Source organism: Siphateles boraxobius, unplaced genomic scaffold, assembly GCF_051911475.1.
Source record: "Siphateles boraxobius isolate OS27281-9 unplaced genomic scaffold, OSU_SipBor_1 47, whole genome shotgun sequence".
In the NCBI taxonomy this organism is placed as follows: Eukaryota; Metazoa; Chordata; class Actinopteri; order Cypriniformes; family Leuciscidae; genus Siphateles; species Siphateles boraxobius.
This window is the reverse complement of record NW_027509108.1, coordinates 631,341-651,836: the sequence shown is the minus strand read 5'-3', so window position 1 is coordinate 651,836 and position 20,496 is coordinate 631,341. Positions and strand designations below refer to the sequence as shown.

The window sequence follows — 20,496 nt, the reverse complement described above, 5'->3', positions numbered from 1 at the left end:
AATACAATTTGAAATGTTACCGATATCACATTGCTTTAATAAAACACTTTAAACTGAAAAACAATTGCTTTATCTTGTTAAATTTTTAGCGTATTGAAAGTGTAAACCAGTATACAAGCCTCTAAAAATCATGATAGTTCCTCTATGAAAGAAATGTTGCTCTTAAAGAAATGTAAAGATTCACATGTGTATTGACAGCTGTAAATGTATAGCATGTTAACTAGTGAAATTTGTAGCTGAGTCTGGTCATATAATATCTAAATGATGGCAGAATCACTTTTATAATAATGCCACTTCCTTTGCTGAATATGGATGATATAGTCTTCAGTGTTCCTTGATGGTGTTTGATTTGAGCCCACAGCAAAGAAATCTGAAGAACTTCCTGTACTGCTGCCTGACCTGGACAAGAAGGAGAAGAGAGATTGTTTTAAACTCTGGTTAAAAAAAACTCAGAACATATCCAGGTTATTTTTCAAGAATTTACTTTTAGAAGATGTGAAAGGAAAAATTAACTTAAAGGGTTAGTTAAAATTAGCCCATGACTCACACTCAAGTCATCATACACAGCAAAAACTCCAGTGTTAAATTAACTCTGAAGCAGTGTTAAAGTTAATGAGATAATTAAGTGATTATTGAGTGATGATTGAACATTATTGAAGACACATAATGTTAATAAGCAGAATCACTGAAAGGAGAAAATCACAAACCATTATGGTGATCGGTGTTTGCTTTAGTTGGCCTCTTGAGCCTTAAATTTTTCACTTTAGATTTTGTTTGTCTGCTGTAACTGAGTTATAACATCCAGTCAGTTGAATAAAGACAAAATGTGATTTGATGGTATTGGTTATGTTTTGATATCATCATGTTGTGATCTGAAATACTTAACTCATTTAGAGAGTTAGGTTTACCTTGAAGCTTTCTTGAAAATCGTTTTAATTGAAAATGTAATTTAGACACACAGACATCAAGAATCAGCCTGTGAATCTCAACAATGGTGACAATATTAAAGCATGTTGCAGTGCATTCTGGGTGCCAACAATCAAAACTCATGGCTCCCATCATATATTGCAGTAGGAATAAATTACGATCTGAATTGTCTTAGTGATTTCCTTTTCCTAATTGAATATCCTGTTTGTCACCATTGTTGAGATTCATACACGGATTCTTAATGTCTGTGTGTGCCTAAAAGAAAGTTTTCTTTTTTATCAGTGCAACTTTTAAGAAATCCTTTCAATTATATTGAAAATACTGGATCGTATACTGTAGAATCACAGTTATGCTGTAATTAACAATATAAATCTAAATCAGAAATAAGGTTCTAAATACAGTCAGTGATTCAGGTCAAATGATGATTATGTCAAAACTACTGCTGTCAAACGATTAAAATATTTAATCGCGATTAATCGCATTAATTTCATAGTTAATTCAAAATTAATCGCACGTTTGTATCTATTATAAATGTCCCTTGATTTCTTTTTGTCCCATTAATTCTTTCTCATTTTAATGCTCTTATCAACATGGAAAAGTAGATCGGCAGTAAGTTTGTTGTTGTGGTATCAATGTGCTTCTGTCTGAAGTACTCCTACTTTAAATGATAAAATTTATAAATAAGTCAATAAACAATTATTTGTGTCATAAATAATAGTGTTCAGTAATTATTTGAATGAAACCTAAAAAAGCATTTAAAATAAAAATAAATATATGCATATATTTTCATTGAAATAAAATAAATAAATAAATCCTTGTCAAAGCCGTCGCCTGGCTTTGAGAGAGGGTGGAAAATTCACATGTGTGCTTGGACATCAAGTGGTATTTCAGACTGGACATGGCGATGATTGCTCAGTTCACACTTCACAACTACAAAACACACAGATCACATAGATCACTTTGGTCTTGTCAATGGAACCATTTGGTAACTTTTTAAAAGTAAACTTTCCAATCAGAATCTTACTGGCATCCATTTCGGCGTCTCACGCTCACCATTCACTCAAAATGTAACGTTAGCCTACTACTCTTTGGTCGGCTCGCAAGCTCAAACAAGTGTGTGCGGCGTGCCTGTTGTTTTGTTTCCGGTCTAGCTAGATCCGGTGTGGTGTAGTTTTTCCATGAGTTTTTCTAACGTTACTAGTTGTTGCAACCATAGACATCATATAGATAGACGCCCTATCGACCGCTATTGCCTACTGGCACGGACAAGCCGTGGGGCCGCCGTCTCTATATAATATCTATGGTTGCAACAGCATGGGAAAAAAAACTTTTGCTAGGCCAAAAAGAACGTTAATCTCGCAATAAAAAAATTGACGCCGATAAAATGGATTTGCGTTAACGCCGTTAATAACACGTTTAACTGACAGCACTAGTCAAAACATAACCAACCACACCAAATCATATTTTCTCTTTGTTCATCTGGGTGTCATAACTCAGTTACAGCAGTCAAACAAATTCAAATGTTAATCAAATGTTTAAGAGTCAAGAGCCCAACTAAAGCAAACACCAATCACCATGACGGCGACTCACAATTTGTGATTTTCTATTTCAGTGATTCTGCTTGTTAACATCAGGTGTCTTCAATAATGCTCAATCATCACTCAATGAATCACTTAATTATCTTGTTTATTTAGACACCTATTTCAGTGTTAATTTAACATTCTTTTTCTAAAATGTATCTCTTTTATCACAGATAGATGCACTTTGATGGACTTCAAAACTAAAAATGGCCATTCACTGCCATTATAAAGCTTTGTACAGCCAGGACATTTTTTAATATAACTCTGATTGCATTTGTCTGAAAGAAGAATGTCATATACACATAGGATGACTTGAGGGTAAGTAAACTATCCCTTTAATATAAAGTAGGTAAGAGATGATTTTCTGGTAGACTGTCTGTAGTAATGTCTGACCTCATCATTGAGGACACAATAGACCAGGAAGATGAAGGTTCCCTGCTGGGAGTTCAAGATCAGGAAGAGGATCTCCAGCTCATTACTGTCACTAGTGAAGAAACCCAGAATCCAGGAGCAACCAAGAATCACAAACTGAGCCAGTGTTTTAAATGCCATAATCCTGCAGAGAAAGATGGAGAATTAATATATATTTATTGATTATATTGTTGTGGATAATATGCAACTGTCCTGTTATAAGTATGCCTTTTTGTCTGTAGAACACTTCTGTATTGTAATCAACCACACCTGAAGCTTGTTTATTAAGAAAGTGGTTTATGAAGAAAAACTCTGTAATTGTTATTGTAAAATGGTTTATTGAGAAAGTGGTTTATAAAGAATAACATACCACACTTAATATTTTAATCATTAATTAAAGGGGTCATGACATGAGAAACCAAATTTGCTTTGATCTTTTGGTATATAAGAGGTCTTTGTACCATTAAAACTTCCTACAAGTTTCATAGCTTAAGACGTCCTCCTCATTATAAACGAAAAATGTATTTAATCAAGCTCTAAATACAGCTCGTTGGGGATCCATTGTACGAAGTGACGTCACAGTACGAAGTGACGTCACGGTACGAAGTGACGTACCAGTCGTTTGCATATGACCGCCTCAAGCGGAAGACAACTACGCCTAATTTCGTATCATCACATCGTTATCGCGCCGACAGGTGTTCAGTCGACGTGCAGCGAGTGGGTCTGTATACAAGGATATCGCAATGCAACGCAGACGTGCTGTTCCTGGCTGTGGACAAACAACATGTTTTAATACGCTGACGAAAGATCCAGACGTCATGGGAAAATGGTTTCAGTTTATTTTTTGCGGACGTCCCAGTCACGGCAGTGTTAATTTAAGATGTCTTCTCAAGCCTACATTTCATGAATGACAGTTTTGAGAAGAAATCGCAGTATGATGCTGGCTTTGCCAGAAAACTTTTGCTTAAAGGCCGCGCCGACCATTCTAGGCCCAACAACGACGCCGCACACTGTAAGTAATGTATTTCATCTTAAAACTACTTTTTAAAACGTTAATTGCAGTTTCATTCATTATGAATAATCACAGGGTTTTTTCTTAGTTTACTTGCATATTGTTTTCAGAGTCCGTCTTGTTCAGGCCCCGTATTAAAAGTGTAGGATGTCAAACTGACCAACCCACTCAGACAAATAATGTTCAACTGTTAGCAAATTATAGGATGATTAAACAGTAAACAGTTCCGCAGAATACGCACATGTTCTGTCAAGGGGGCAGTCATAATTTATGTATAAGCACTGATGTTAGCCAATCATAACAGTGGGGGTTAACACTGAACTCTTAAAGGGGAAACACCCCCAAAACAGACTGTTTGAATCAGAGGATGAGAAACTGGCTGGGAAAAGGTCATATATCACTCAATTGTAAAAGGTTTTTGTCCAAAAAACTATAGTAATACTATAATTGCCCCTAAGGGAACATAATAAAACAAAAAACAAAAAACATGTCATGACCCCTTTAAAAAGCATAGAGAGGAACAAAACTTGTTTTAGAAAGAGCTTTGCTAAAGAAAGAAGGAAGATGCAAGCATTGCCGTCGGATGTGTTGCGGACAAAGCGCAGAATGCAACAAAGCAGAAAAGTCTGAAGAAGAAAGACTAAGAGGCGAAAGGCTTTATATAGACAGGTCCGAAAAGAATTCCCAGATCTCATGACACCTCAAGACTTAGGATTGGATAAATTGTCTGTAAGAGACTGGTAATTTATGAGGGGATATCCAAAAATGACGACCTCAAGAAATCAGATGGTCTATCAGAGAAGATGAAAGCAAACGCTAACTCTTAGTAATGGCCTCTCCTGTGTTAGATGCGATGCAATTGAAGCCTCTGACCGACGCTTGTAACTGATTTACTTTTGATGTTGTTTTGTCTTGTTTTTTATATATTAGTAGTACTTTATATGTAAACTAATTAAGCTGTAAATAATAAAACCAGATTTAATTGAAACTAAGAAGCTCGCCTGCCAAAAGTCTTTGATTTCTAAAAAAGTGAGCTGAACAGACCATGAAGAAGTCTTCTGACCTATGAATTGTCAGTATGAAAATTCAGATACTTATGATTTAGGACACATCTGATTTACTTTACCTAACCTGAGAATAATCAAAATAAGGTTAAAGGTGTCTAGAAATACGCACCATTAAACAATATATATATATACACATTTCATGGAGGATTCAAATCAAATTTTTTGTTACTTGGTTCGTTTCATCTGTGAAACTTCAGCATTCAGATTTTTCAAGGTCAAGTTCAGATTGATGATGATGCAGATGAAGAGAATCATGTCTAACTGCACAGTAAGAGAAACAACAGTAATTAATCTTTAATCACTGTTTTCCTTTAATACAAAGTAATGTTAAGAAATGTGCTTACTGCTAGTATGACGCAAACAGGTCCCAGAAAACTCCAAATAAAGCCTTTATCCATTTTAATCCAGCACCTGTTTGGAGGAAGATACAGACAAAAAAGTATATATATCAATGAACAAACATGGATGATGGTGTTGATCTCTGAGTCCCTCAAACTAAACTCACTGTTTGCTGCCGTATCCTTCAGGAAGCAGGCCGACAGACACGGCCACCACAACCAGAGCAACCGTATATCCAATCACACACAGGTACTGACCCTTAAGCACCTCCCTCTTTTTGGAGCTGATCTGTGATAGGTTCTTCACACAGATGAAGAGCAGCACAGCTTCAATGAACATCCACACAAAGCCGGAGAGAAAGAGGAAGTGCAGCACACCTGATATCACGGCACACAACACCTGGAGATCATGAGAGACGGTTATGATGATTCTCAGTGAGACTGTGCTGAGCTGTAGGGCTCCTTCATCATTCTCACCTGTTGAGGGCGTATGAAGCTCAGGAACTGTTGTGTGAGCAGGAACAGAAGGTGAGCCAACAGAAGACTGATGCAGATGTTGATTCGAGCCACATTATTCACTCCAGGACTCCACTGACAAAGGGCAAAGGTCAACAGGGCCAAACTGAAGAACACCAGCCCCACGATCACACACACCAAATTCAACAGGTCCATTAGTGAGTCTCTCTGAGAAAACATGTCAAGAGTACATGAGTGCCAAATCTGTGCTGTTCTTCAATGCTCACTATAAATGTTCTCGTACTTCTGATGGGCGGCTGGTTTGCATGATGAGAGCGAATGTGGACAGATGAACACAGGAACACACAGTGTAGCTGCTGTTGGTCTTTAAAACAGAACAACCATCTACAATCCACTCGCTGATATTCCAGTACACACAGGACAGAGAACCGCTGGGATCAAACTCCTGTAAAAAGAAGAAAGAACATGCAGAAAATCTTACAACACTGAATATTAGATGTTTTCAGATGTTCATCAGTTCTCATGTTGGACATAAACTCATTTCCGTCTCTCACTCTGATGTGTTTGAGGGTGAAATTGACTGGTTTGGTGAGATTAGTGTTGGTGGTTTTGGGAAGAGTAGCTGAGATCACAGTGGACATCATGGTTTTAATCGTGTCATTTGGTGTGTTGAAGAAGTCTGGCTTCACTAGATTCTCCATTGTGTTATAACTCATGAAAGCCACAGCAGCAAATCCTGTGTGACAGAAGCAGAAGAATCTTGTATTCAACACAATAAAAAGCTTTAGTTAAATGTGGTTTAGTGATATGTCTTCAACAAATGTTTTATTGAAAATTTTGTATTTAAACACATCTCACATACTTGTTTCATTGTTGTTCTTGGCGATCCCAATGAGATCAATGTCCACAGAAGAATTTGTCGTGTCGAGTCGAGGGATTTTATCTAAGGTGACATTGGGTCCAACAATGAAGACTTCAACCGCTGATTTAGAAAATAAGCAGATATGATTTTTTAAAATGGTTATATTATAATTAGAATTTAATCTGCACACATGTGCAAAGAAACAATAAAAAGACAAAAAAATGCATCTAATTACTAGTTTGAACTAATCAGTTTACTTTGTACACAGCAAAATCCCCAGAGTTAAATTAACTCTGCTCAGAGAACACATGGTCCCACTCTAAAAGGTGTTAAAGTTACTATGGCAGAGTTAAAGTTAATGAGATAATTATGGGATTAATTAAGAGATGATTGAGAATTAGTGATGAACACTTGCTGTTATCACTGAAGGAAAGAGAAACACAAGAACTACAACTGACTTCCCACCACAGACTTTAAATAAAATAAAAGACATTACATCTCTGAAGATCTCAGTAGAGGAGGATTAAACAACTCCACAAACAGCATTACCAGCTTCACTTATTACTAACCAGACTGACTTTATTTCTGTCAATCATCTACAGAAGTTCTTATAGAGGTTTAGATGTTGATGTTTTATAGAAAATGTTTGGTCACCATTGTGGTGATCAGTGTTTACTTTAATTGTGCAGTTTGACTTGACTTTTTATTTGAAATTGAGGTGTTTGTAACAGTGTTTACTAAAACACATAATCTGCTGTAAAGGAAGCCAAAAACAAGTTGATGAAATGGTTTAGTTTTCAATTTGCAGAAGCATAGTTACAGAATCGCATCTAATTCCTGACCAAATGTGGTTGTTTTTTGGCTGTCACCACAAGCAATATCTTTTTCATTTACATGTGTTTGATGTGGTTTAGGTTGTATTTTTGTTTTTCATGGTTTATGAGGATCAGGGCGTCACACAACCTACAGTATCCAAGTTGACATCAACAACAAAAGGTTTGATAAAATTTGATAACGATACACAATATAGTTACTGTAGCTGCATTTATCATCGTCGCCGTCTGACACCTGTGATCCACCGCTGCTCTCTAGACTATATTAACTCAGTTTCATCATCAGTAATAACAGTTTCTCCACTCACCTACAGCAGCAAGAGTAAAACTGACACTGTCATTTGTGTCTGTCGGCTTCACCAATGTAGAGATGAGTTTCTCGTTGGCTTTTAACACACGATTTCCATAGAAAGCTGGGCTGACTGATGACGATGATGATGATGATGACTCTAAAATCTTTCCTGAAGCGTTGAAGACCATATTCAAAATATCGGTCACAGTCTAATTTATTGATCAGAAAAATACAATTACTCTCCATGTAAATATCAAGAGAGCCAATTAATCAGAACTGCGATGTCAATCATGTAACTGACAATTACATTTGATTTGATTCACTTATAATTTTGTTTCTCTTGAAGACTTACGGTCAAAGGAAGCACTTGATCTGTAATGTTCTCAATCTGTTCTAGAAGATTTTGAAGGCATTCAGTCGGACTCTGAAATCATAATTGAGAAGACAGAATTTGATGATTTTGATGTGCGAGTGGTGAGTTTAACCGGGTACTTTCAAAAGGTGCTTTTCTGCATTTTGCTCGCTACAGCAAAAACTCCAGTGTTAAATGAACTCTCCTGGGAGTTTATTTCACTCCACACTCAAGAGTGTTAAATTAACACTGAAGCAGTTTTAAAGTAATGAGATTGAGCACTATTGAAGACACTTGATGTTAACAAGCAGAATTTCTGAAGGAGAAAATCATTATTTTTTTCAGTATTTGCTTTAGTTGGGCTCATGCCCCTTACATTTATAACATTAGATTTTTTTTGGCTGTTTGGGAGTTATGATGCCAGATGATCAAAGGGAAAAAAAGTGGTGTTGGTTATGTTTTGACATAATCATTAATTGGCCTGAATGAAAGAACACATATAGATCCTAATATCTGAGATAGATTTACTTTATTGATTACAGCAGCACTGTGTTTGTAAAGCATACGATTGTCAACATTTTCAATGTAATCTAAAGGATCTAAAGTAGTTCTGACAAATGATGATTGTGTCAAAACATAACCAACATCAACTGATCCCCTTTTCTCTTTGTTTTAGTCTCAGTTTTAACTCAATTTAATATTTGAACACTTTAACACTCTTGAGCGTGGAGCCAAATAAAGTCCCAGGAGAGTTAATTTAACAATGGAGTTTTTGCTGTGCCCCGTAGACAGTGTTTGTATCCAAACTAACAAACTTTTGTCACAGAAATAGTGGAATAAATTTTTATGTTTGTAAAAGAAGTAATGATAATTTGAGGTTGAAATGGACAGTTTTGTGGACAGCTATCTCAGTGCGCATTAAATCCCCCATATAGAGAGTATAGGCTTCAAAGCTGTTGTGAACCCACAATCTCTGTCAATGTCAATTTGATGTCAAGATTTTGACCTCTGCTGATGTGATTTTTGAAAACACCTGATGTTAACAAGCAGAATCACCAAAGGAGAAAATAAAAATTTTAAGCCACCATTTTGGTGATCAGTGTTTGCTTTAGTTTGGCTCTTGATTCCTAAACTATAAAATTTTAATTTTCTTTGGCTGATGAAAATGTCACTGCCAGATGAACATTGAGGAAAGGTGATCAGGTGATTCTGGTTATGTTTTGTACAAAATCATCACTTGGCCTAAATCACCCAAGTCATATAGAGTGTCTTTTCTTTGTTAATTACAGCAACACTGTGATTCTATAGCAAACAATTACCAGCATTTTCAATTTAATCCAAAATATTTCTTAAAAGCTGTTCTGATCAGAAGACTTTAAAAAGTTATTTTATTTAGACACACTGACATCAATAATCAGCCTGTGAATCTCAACAAGGGTGACAATAATAAGTTGCAGTGCATTCTGGGTGCCACCAATCAAAACTCATTCATGGCTCCCATCATGCTTTGCAGTATGAATAAATTATGATCTGATTTGTTTTAGTAATTTCCTTTTCCTAATTGAATATTCTGTTTGTCACCATTGTTGAGATTCATACACTGATTCTAGATGTCTGTGTGTGCCTAAAACACATATTTTTTTATCAGAACAACTTTCAGGATATCCTTTGGATTAAATTAAAAATTCAGGATTATATGCTGTAGAATACCATGATGCTGTAATTACCGATATATATATAAATCTGAGATTAGACTCTAAATGAGTTCAGTGACTCAGGTCAAAAGATGATTATGTCAAAACATAACCAACACCATCAGATCACCTTTACTCTTTGTTCATCTGGCTGTTCACCATTCAGTTTCAGCAGCCAAAACAAAATCTAAAGTTTAAAACTTTAGGGTCAAGAGCCCAACTAAAGCAAACATTGATCACCAAAATGGTGGCTTAAAATTTAGATTTTCTCCTTCAGTGATTCTGCTTGTTAACATCAGGTGTCTTCAATATTGGCCAATCATCATCCATTAATCACATCAGCAGAGGTCAAAATCTTGACATCAAATTGACATTGACACTTTGACGTCAATATGACTTTCATTTTTGACCTATTTCGTGACGTCATTTTGACATAATGTTTGATGTCATATTGATGTTAAATTGACGTCATGGTGCCCGCTGGGATGTTACACCTCAAATAACAATGGAAATTTGTAAGTAATGTATAGTGTTAATTAATTAGCGACTCCACAAACTCATTCTTTCAAATGGCTTTTGTATGCAGAGCATCCACAGCTTATATGGACTCCACACCCCTATAAACCATCAGTAATTATTAGAAAAGCACATTCAAATTTCAGATTACATACACTGTTGGACCTTACCAGGTTTTTTTTTACAGTAAAATACTAGCAACACTGTTGCCAGTTCTTTACTGTAATCTACAGTATGCTACTGTAACAATGCACTAAAACTAGAGTTAACTAATTTTACTTGCAGAAACCGTCTGCCTTAAATTAATTACAATTTATAATGCATTAATAATGTGAGCAAAGTATTACTGTGAACTTATTTCATTTGAAACCACAAAAAAACTTTTATAAATAAAGAGATTTCCACTGGAACAGCAACTATACAGTCACTGCCTTTTAAACAAAGCAACATGCAACATATTATCAATGTTTGAAGATCTTCTCCTGGACTGAAGCACAGGCTCTACTCTTCAGGACAATAGTGACCCAAAAAACAAGATTTTACAGTATAAACCTGTTTTATAACTTACAGTTTATTACTGTTAAAATACATTTTGTGGGTGTGTCTTTTTATCTTACACTGTTAACCCTTTCAACCCCACAGGAAAATCCACACTACAAAGAGTAAAAAGTAACATTGACAGTGTTGCAGTGAGATAATTAAGGGAATATGTAAGTGATTGTTGAGCATTAGTGATGAACACCTGCTGTTAACAAGCATAATCACTGAAGGAAAGAGGAACACATGAACAGAAAATAGAGAAACACAAGACCTACAACTGACTTCAAGCCATTACACATTATTACACTTATTATTAACCAGTATGGCTTTATTTCTGTCATACATCTACAGAAGTTGTCATTGAGATGTTTAATTGAAAATGTTTGGTTTGAAGTTACCATTATAGAGATCAGTGTTTGCTTTAGTTGGTATGCTGATGCTATAACATGTGTTGTTCTTTTGCTGCTTGAGCTGTGTTTTTGCAAGTCACACTTGTACACACACACAGTTTATGAATGATTGCGGTTATTATGATGACAAAATCATCTAAGTCATCAATGGGCATCAAAGGAAGCTACACTGGTTTGAGTCCTATCTCATAGGTAGGTCCTTCAGGGTTACATGGAGAGGCGAGGTATCCAAAGCACATCAACTGAACACAGGGGTTCCTCAGGGTTCAGTGCTTGGACCGCTCCTCTTCTCCATCTACACCACATCATTGGGACCCATCATACAGGCACATGGTTTCCTTACCATTGCTATGCTGATGACACACAGCTCCACCTCTCATTTCAACCAGATGATCCCACAGTAGCTGCACGTATCTCAAGCTGCCTGGCGGACATCTCGGTATGGATGAAGGAACATCACCTGCAGCTCAACCTGGCAAAGACTGAGCTTCTTGTTCTCCCTGCCAATCCGTCTCTACAGCACGACTTCACTATCCAGCTAGAGTCATCCTCAATCACCCCATCAAGGTCGGTCAGAAATCTTGGAGTAATATTTGATGACCAGCTGACCTTCACAAACCATGCATGTTTGCAATGTATAACATCAGGAAGATCAGCCCTTTCCTAACTGAGCATGCAACACAACTACTCGTCCAGGCCCTGGTTATTTCTAGGCTCGATTACTGCAATGCTCTTCTGGCTGGACTTCCATCATGTGTTTCTAAACCTCTACAAATGATCCAGAATGCTGCAGCCCACCTTGTCTTCAACGAGCCCAAAAGGGCTCACGTCACTCCTCTGTTCATCTCACTGCATTGGCTACCACTCGCTGCTCGCATCAAATTCAAAGCTTTGACGCTTGCTTACAGATCTACCACAGACTCAGCTCCATCACAGCGAGGCACTAAATCACTCTCCAGAACATTCTCATTCACGGTTCCATGCTGGTGGAATGATCTCCCCACCCTCGTCTGTAATGCAGAATCCCTGACAGCATTCAAAAGACAACTGAAAACTCAATTCTTCCGTGAGTACTTAACAAAAAATAAAAAATAAATAAAAATAAAAAATTCCTTCTCTTTTAAATATTTCCTTCCCTTTTAAATCTTCCCTTGTCTGGCTTTTGCTACTCTGAGCAATGCCTGAACTTTGTATTTTGAGCACTTCTTGCTTCGTTCTTCCCTCTTCATGATGACTTGCTTGCTTTAGTCCTCAGATGTAAGTCGCTTTGGATAAAAGCGTCTGCTAAATGTAAACGTAAAACATATTGCCTATTTATTTACTGAGGAATTCATTATTACTCATTCAGAGTTTAATCCTCAACCAAAAGTGTTACATTACCACCACAGGAAAACCACAGCAATAAATTACAATGAATCATTTTTTTTAACACATCATGCATAAACCAAAAAAAAAACCCAGAGTTACACTGTCCTGTAGAAACACAGAGATATCACAATTTAGCACATGAATCTCAACAATGGTGGCAATATTATTATTTTTTTTTATTCATACAGCAGTGCATGCTAGGAGTTTTATACTATCCTGGAACCCAGCATGCATTGCGACATTAAACTTTAGATTCTCACCATTGTTGAGATTCATATGATGATTGTTGATGTCTATGTGTGTATACGTCAAGCAGGAGTTAAAAATGTTTAAATAAACTATATGACCATAACATTATTCAGAAGACCTGATTACAGAAATACTTATTTCGTGTTGCAGACTTACAGATATATGCTAAATATGAAATACCCATAAATTGAAAGAACATATACAGGAAATATCTAATTATCAGAAACATTCAGGAAGATTGTGACCTCATCACACAAGCCAAAAACACCAGATCAATTCCCTCTTGACTTTTTCTTGCCACAACAAATGTGCTTTATAAACTCACTGTTACAGCAGACAGACAGAAATGAATGATAAGAAGTTCAGGGACAAGAGACCAACTAAAGCAAATCCTGATCTCCATTATGGTGACAACAAACCTTATTATTAATTAAATCTCTGTTAATTCTCAACAATAACTACATGTATGAAAGAAATAATCGTAAACTGGTTTGTGAACTGGTTTCACACTCAGTGTTGCTGGAAGTCAGTTGTAGTTTTTGTGTTTCTCTGTTTCAGTTCTTGTTCTCTGTCCTTCAGTGATTCTGCTTATCAGGTGTTCATCAGTGTCTCAATTCACTCACTTCTTTTCATTCAAGTGGACTATATTAGAGAATTAATGTTGGGAATAGTGAATGAGGGTATAGGGTGTGATTGTGAAAACAGTATCTGAGTGTCGACTTTGAGAGCTGTTAATTCACTGTATATTCCTTTAGGCTAGTTTTACTACTGTTTTAATGGAAAATGATATTTTCATAATTTGGCCTTTTTTACAGCAAGGGTTAACAGTGTACATGTATAAAATGCACATGTTATTGCACTGTTCAGTTTGGACTATTACTGATAGGATCTGTGAGTCTCTACAACTTCAATTTCAGAAACTCAACTTACGGTGCATTTTTCCTGCGGCGTTATATTTATACCTGCAATGACAGAAATCAGCATGAAGACAATAATACATTACACTGCACAACTTTGAAAAAATACCATTTCATAAAGCAGCAAGAATCAATGTTAAACACAGTATTTGGGGGTGGCGGGGCAGTTTTGGACTAATGGTTAGAGCAGTGGTTCCCAAACTTTAGAGTCATGCTCCCTGAGGCTTTTACCATCCTTCCCAGATAACAACATTGTTTCAGCCCAGATCGGACCACATCACAAGCAAGAAGAAAAAGGAGAAGCCTCATGTTTTGCGGTCATCACAATCGCAGAAAAACAATATCTAGGATCAACACTGTTCATTTATACCACAGGATAAGTTTAAATTCAATATGGAGAGGCACTCCCACTCAACAATTTAATCTCACAGTGATCTCACCATGAGTTCCCAGGATACCTATGAGCAGAGGTGTATAGTCCAGGGGTCAGAAAGTAGAAGTCCTGCCATATGTTTATTCCACCCATGAATTGATTGACAGTTGATTTCAGCTGATTTCTGTCTCCTGGCTGAAAAACTGCTAATTAGCAAATCCAGGTGATTGGAACAAAATACTGAGGAGGACTTTTACTTTCTGAACCTGGACTTTACATCTCTGAAGAGAACAGAAAAAGAGACGAGCAGAAACACAAGAACTACAACTGACTTCAGCCACAGACTTAGATGAAATCAACTGAAGAGAAAAGAAGACATTAAATCTAAAGATATCAGTAGAGGAGGATTTAACAACTCCACAAACAGCATTACCAGCTTCACTTATTACTAACCAGACTGACTTTATTTCTGTCAGACGTCTATAAGAAGTTTTATTGAGAATTAACAGAGGTTTAACTCTAATGTTTCATTTGAAATCACCATAACAGTGATTAGTGTTTCCATTAGTTGGGCTCTTAACTCTTATTTGTAGTTTTGGCTGTTGTGGAAGTGTGTTTGTTTTACACTATTGCAGCAGCAAAGAAAGCTAAAGTATAATGAGGTGTGGTGATGATGATAACAATCTATTGATGGTTTTATTATCATCTTGAAATAGACTGATTCACTGATATCTTTTTAATCTAACAATTGTGTTATTCAATTAATATTTGCGTTGTAAGAAAGTATTTTTGATTGTCACCATTTATGAGATTCATATGCTGATTGTTGATGTCTGTGTGTGTCAAGGTAGACTAGCTTTTAGTGTTCATGTTTATTAAAATCTAACTGATTGTTATAATATTGCTGGATTTCATGCTGAAGTAACACAGGGTTTTGTGATATGTATATAATGGTACAGCACAATTGCTGGGGTCTCACCAAAACATAAACATAAAGATTAATGCATTAAACAAGAGTCTTTGGCTGATATTGGATCTATTTTCACTCCATGTTTTAAAACGCCTTGTTCAAGTTAAAAGTTAAACTTTTGAAAACATGTCTATTTTCCATTTTGGTTGTGTTTTAAAAGCACAAGCGTGTTCCTTAATTTATCTTCAGTTTAAAAGCCCTCACTGTCTGTTATAATATATCCATGGACATACATTATAGGTAGCTCCACCTATAGGCTATATGTGGGACTGCAAGTCGACAAGTTATTGATTGCAAGTCAATAAACCATTATTGATTCAAAAAGCTGATAAAGAAATAATAAAGGTGTTAAGCAAAATTGATACTGTGCTTACTTCCGTGTACACTTTACAATGTGACCTTAAGATAAAATGGAAAATTAAATAAGTAAAATGCAATAAATGCTGGGTATTGAAGTCATTGATGCAATGAATCCCTAGTGAAAAATAAATGCTAAATATACCTGCAACCAGACTTTTTCAGTATACGTCAAGTGTGAAGTGTTCGAAATTGAAGTGTGCTGTTTTGCAACAACTAATTTTGTACTATATTTTATATTTTTACTATGTGTAATTTTGTAGTATGATTTAGTTGTAATTAAATTGTAGTAAAGCATAACTTTTCAGGAAGTGATGTCGTCGTCTGAGACAGCAGTGAGTAGCCAGTTAAACAATAAGGTTTCTTTACAAAGATAAATTAAGAAATTAGATTTACTTAATTATTCAGTAAAACTATGTTATTGCGAATATTATTGTTACTTGTTCATCATTGTGTCAGTGTTTTATTCACTGACTTTACCTTCTTTGCACGAAGAACAACATAGTGACGAAATGCGTTTGTCCATTTAGGGCCACTGTAGAAACATGTCGGCGCATTTCAATGTAAAGGATGAATGTTAGGGGACCCGCGGTGTGTGTAGATAGAAATGGCTCATTCTAAGGTAATAAAAACATAACAGTTCATTAAGTAAGGTCTTTATACACCACTGAAAACATAGTTATGTTTATGATATTGCATTTCTGTCAACAGATCCTCCTAAATATTACACAATGCCTCTTTAAGTATGTGCCTGTGTAGGGACTAATTACATGCTTGATTAGTGATATTAAAGTGTACTTTATTTGTGTAACAAATACATTACAAATCCATTATGAGTGTCTTCGAAACGCACAAGCCATATACCATAAGTGTATTATATTTGAGTAAAAAGTATATGCTCAGTAATACCTTTGGCTTATTCCAAATACGACAAATTGCACATGTGTAAACTAATACATTAACAATTACAGTAATTTTTTTATTTTAATTTGTTACAGCTAAATTTATTCGTTTTTCTCAAGCTATATTTTTGATTAAGTTGAAAGTTTTCGATTTAATTTATTATCAATCAAAATATTTCTTCTGCTCAAGAAAAAAAAAATTCACACAAAGTTAAAAATATTGTTTATTATAGAGGCCATGAATCATTTCTTACTTTAGTACAACTTAAATTTTTACTTTGGAAAAACTTGCTTTTTAATATTTGTATCAAAGCAAAAAAATCCCACACGTTCTTTGTAACAAACGATATTATTACTTTGGGTTAAGGTAAAACGTTGTGTTGGAAAAAATTAAAATTTTGGTTTGAAATTAAATCAAAATTTACAGTTTTAACTAAATCATAAATACAATTTGAGAAGTTCTAAAAAAAATTGTTGTAACAAATTACATCAATTTTTTACAGTTAATCCAAAGTATAATTTTATTGCAGTGTAGAGGGCGTAACACGTACTTTGAGGCAAAGTGTAAACAGAAGGTATAAACTGAAAATCACAATTTTCCATTGGACCAATGTAAATATATGTTTTGAATGAATTGCACTGATGTTTCACTTGTTTCTGACAAAATATAATTTTAGTAAAAGTAATTACTTGGCTACAATCATCAGATGACCTTAATAGATGCCAAATCCTAACATTCCGTAGATGTCAAGTTCACTAGTGCATCTCCAAAGTCTCTGTCTTGGTACAGCAGTCTTAAATTGCCATTTAACCCACACTTTCCTGACTCCATCCATAAGCAGCTCCATTGACTCTGGAATGCCATAAGGCAAAATTAGCTGCTAGTTTATTAAATTAAATTGAAAACTTTCAACTAAATCAAAAATATAGCTTGATATATTCTCAAATATAGCTCAAAAATATAGAAAAACTAATAAATTTAGCTGTAACAAATTACAGTAATTTTTTAGGTTGTATTTTGTATTCAATGTATTTTACTGGTAGAGTAAGTATTTTATTCTTCTGACACAAGCACACATCTATCCAATTTTTTAATTGCATTTTTAAACCCAACTATTGGGTTTGTCCATATTTGACCCAACCATGGCTTGAAACAACCCAGCATTTTTTAGAGTGTATATTTTTCTGAAATATATTTTTAGAAAATATTAGTTGGTATATTTGCAATGTACTATTGAAAAGGGAATATCTTTCAAGTACAATGAAGTATACTTTTTTTCATTAGGGATTGTTTATTAGCAACTTTTCTTCAGATTCTGCTTATCATAAAGTGTCTTAAATCAAACAATCATCACTTAATCACTGAATGATCTAATTAACTCTAACACTGCTTCAGAGTGTTTTTAACACTGGTTATTTAAACACCCTGTGGTGAAAATCAAGTTAATGTTGTTTATATATCTCTATGTGGAGTTTTTAAACATGATTTAAGAAAAACCATTTGTAAATTCAAGTTAACACCATTGCTGAGTATTTTCAAACTGCAGTGAACCAAAGACAGTCTCAAAAACACAGTTAGAAACCAGCCCTGTTTTCCACCGTAACAAACATGTCACCAATCCGTCAGCGTGCGGCGGGACCTTTATCCTCTGATCTTTTATAATGTTCAAAGCGTTTCTAAGGCTACGATCAGACTGTCAGTCCAAATCTGATTTTTGTGCATATCTGATCTATCAGAATTAGCTAATGTGAACAGTGACGACTCCATCTGTTACTGTTGGGTGTTACTGTTTTGTTTTTGTTTTTTGTTTTTACAATGTATTTTACTGGTAGAGTAAGTATTTTATTCTTCTGACACAAGCACACATCTATCCAATGGTACAGAGCGGCGTTTTAAAAGCATTGTAAGTCTATAAGTTGATCATAGAGAACATTGGTGTCAGTTGCTCTTTTGGGAAATGCAGCCCTGATCTTTAGCCTACATACATTAGAAAACATTCAGAAAATAAGCCAGTAGAGACACAGTGTGTTACATTACCAGGTGAGATGGTCACTGGTGTGACAGTTGTAGGGCTGGTGTTAATGCTGCCAGTGTCTGAAAGTTTGGATGAATAATGATTAATCAACAGAAACACAAATATCATGAATGTGTAGAAAGAGCTCATGTGAATATAATTACCTGCACAGTATGCAAGATTGCAGCGAGTTGGACTAACCAGCTCATAGACATAATAATCGCCTGGACAGGCTTTGACTTTAATGGGAAAAGACCCGTAAAAGCAGCAGTAACTTCTCCAGTGACCGCAAACATCTCGAGTGACGACTCCATCTGTTACTGTTGGGTGTCCACCACGTATCCACAGTGAGACATTAGTGCCACAGCTGTACTGAGCAACACACGTGTCTGGGATATGAGCGCTCATGTTGTTAATGAAGAGACGATACCAGCCGCTCCAGGAGACAGACGTGTCACACACGTAGGAGGAGGAGTTAAGTGTATTATTGATGGATCTCCATGGATTGTCCAGCACAGTGTAGTTGTAGCAGGGGTCTGTAGAGAGATACACTTATGAAAACACAAATGTCAAGCCATGGTCTAACTATAAAAATGTTCATGAAAACACAAATGTTTTTAAATGACCCTGAATTTGTGTGTAAATACACAGCAAAATCCCCAGAGTTAAATTAACTCTGCTCAGAGAACATTTGGTCCCTCTCTACAGAGAGTTAAAATAACTCTGAATCAAATTTAATGAGATACTTAAGTGATTAATTAAGTGATGATTGGGCATTAATGATGAACACCTGCTGTCAACAAGCAGAAGCACTGAAGGAAAGACAAACAACAAGAACAGAAAAAAGAGAAACACAAGAACTACAACTGACTTCTAGCCACAGCCTTAGATGAAATCAAATTAAGACAAAAGACATTCCATCTCTAAAGATCTCAGCAGAGAAGGATTATACAACTCGCTTCACTTATTACTAACCATACTGACTTTATTTCTGTCAGACGTCTACAGAAGTTCTTATTGAGAATTAACTGAGGTTTAGATGTTGACGACTTATTGAAAATGGTTGGTCACCATTATGGTGACGAGTGTTTCATTTAGTTGGGCAGTTTGACTCTTAGCTTTTTTTCTTATGAGTTTGTGGTTTTTGTAGCAGCTTTTACCAAAACACGTAATGTGTTGCAAAGAAAGCCAGAAGCAAGGATGATCAGGTAATTTAGTTTTCAACAACAAAAAGTCAAATGATGCATTTATCTCATCACTGTCCAAAAGTGGTCATTTGGTGGTAATAGATTATATTCACTAACAATACTCTCTTGCCACAGATAAGATTTTTTATATTGGGGGGATTTCTTTATTTAAGACATAGACATCAAGAATCAGCATATGAATCTCAACAATGGTGACATGTTTCATGCCGCAATGCATCCTGGGAGCCATGAGTTTTATACTATTGTGGCTCCCAGCATGCATTGCGGCATGAAGCATGTTACCATTGTTGAGATTCATATGCTGATTATTGATGTCTGTGTCTAAAAAAAAAATCCCCATAATGTATTTTAAAAACAAAATTCGGAATGCCCGATCTGTGGCTAGAGTATATTGTTAGTGAATATAATCTATTAACATCAAATAACCACTTTCGGAAAGTGATGATATAAGTGCATTATTCAATTTTTTGTTGTTGAACACTATATCACCTGATCATCTATGATTCTCGCTTTCTATGTAACAAATTACTTGTTTTGGTAAAACTGTTACAAGAACCACAAACTTGCAAAAAAGTTAAGAGTCAAACTGCCCAACTAAAGGTAACACTCATCACTATAATGGTGATCAAACATTTTCAGTAAATCGTCAACATCTAAACCTCAGTTAATTCTCAATAAAACCTTCTGTGGACCTCTGACAGAAATAAAGTAAATCTGGTTAGTAATAAGTGAAGCTGGTAATGCTGTTTGTGGAGTTAATCCTCCTCTGCTGAGATCTTCACAGATTTAATGTATTTTATCTTAATTTGATTTCATTTAAGGCTGT

General features: G+C 35.6%; 1 protein-coding gene across 1 annotated transcript; it reads right to left on the bottom strand.

Moving 5' to 3' along the window:
* Window positions 1–80: 80 nt before the first annotated feature.
* LOC143710500 (adhesion G protein-coupled receptor E3-like) lies at window positions 81–19,968 on the bottom strand. The gene is made up of 13 exons (XM_077201443.1): window positions 19,953–19,968; window positions 18,627–18,998; window positions 18,486–18,542; window positions 7,816–7,968; window positions 6,675–6,794; window positions 6,367–6,548; window positions 6,096–6,257; window positions 5,813–6,019; window positions 5,503–5,735; window positions 5,342–5,408; window positions 5,167–5,258; window positions 2,901–3,063; window positions 81–399 (listed from the first exon to the last, which is right to left on the bottom strand). The coding sequence occupies exons 1-13, from the start codon at window positions 19,966–19,968 to the stop codon at window positions 325–327; spliced, it is 1,899 nt and encodes a 632-aa protein (XP_077057558.1). The 3' UTR covers window positions 81–324.
* Between the last annotated feature and the right edge of the window lie 528 nt (window positions 19,969–20,496).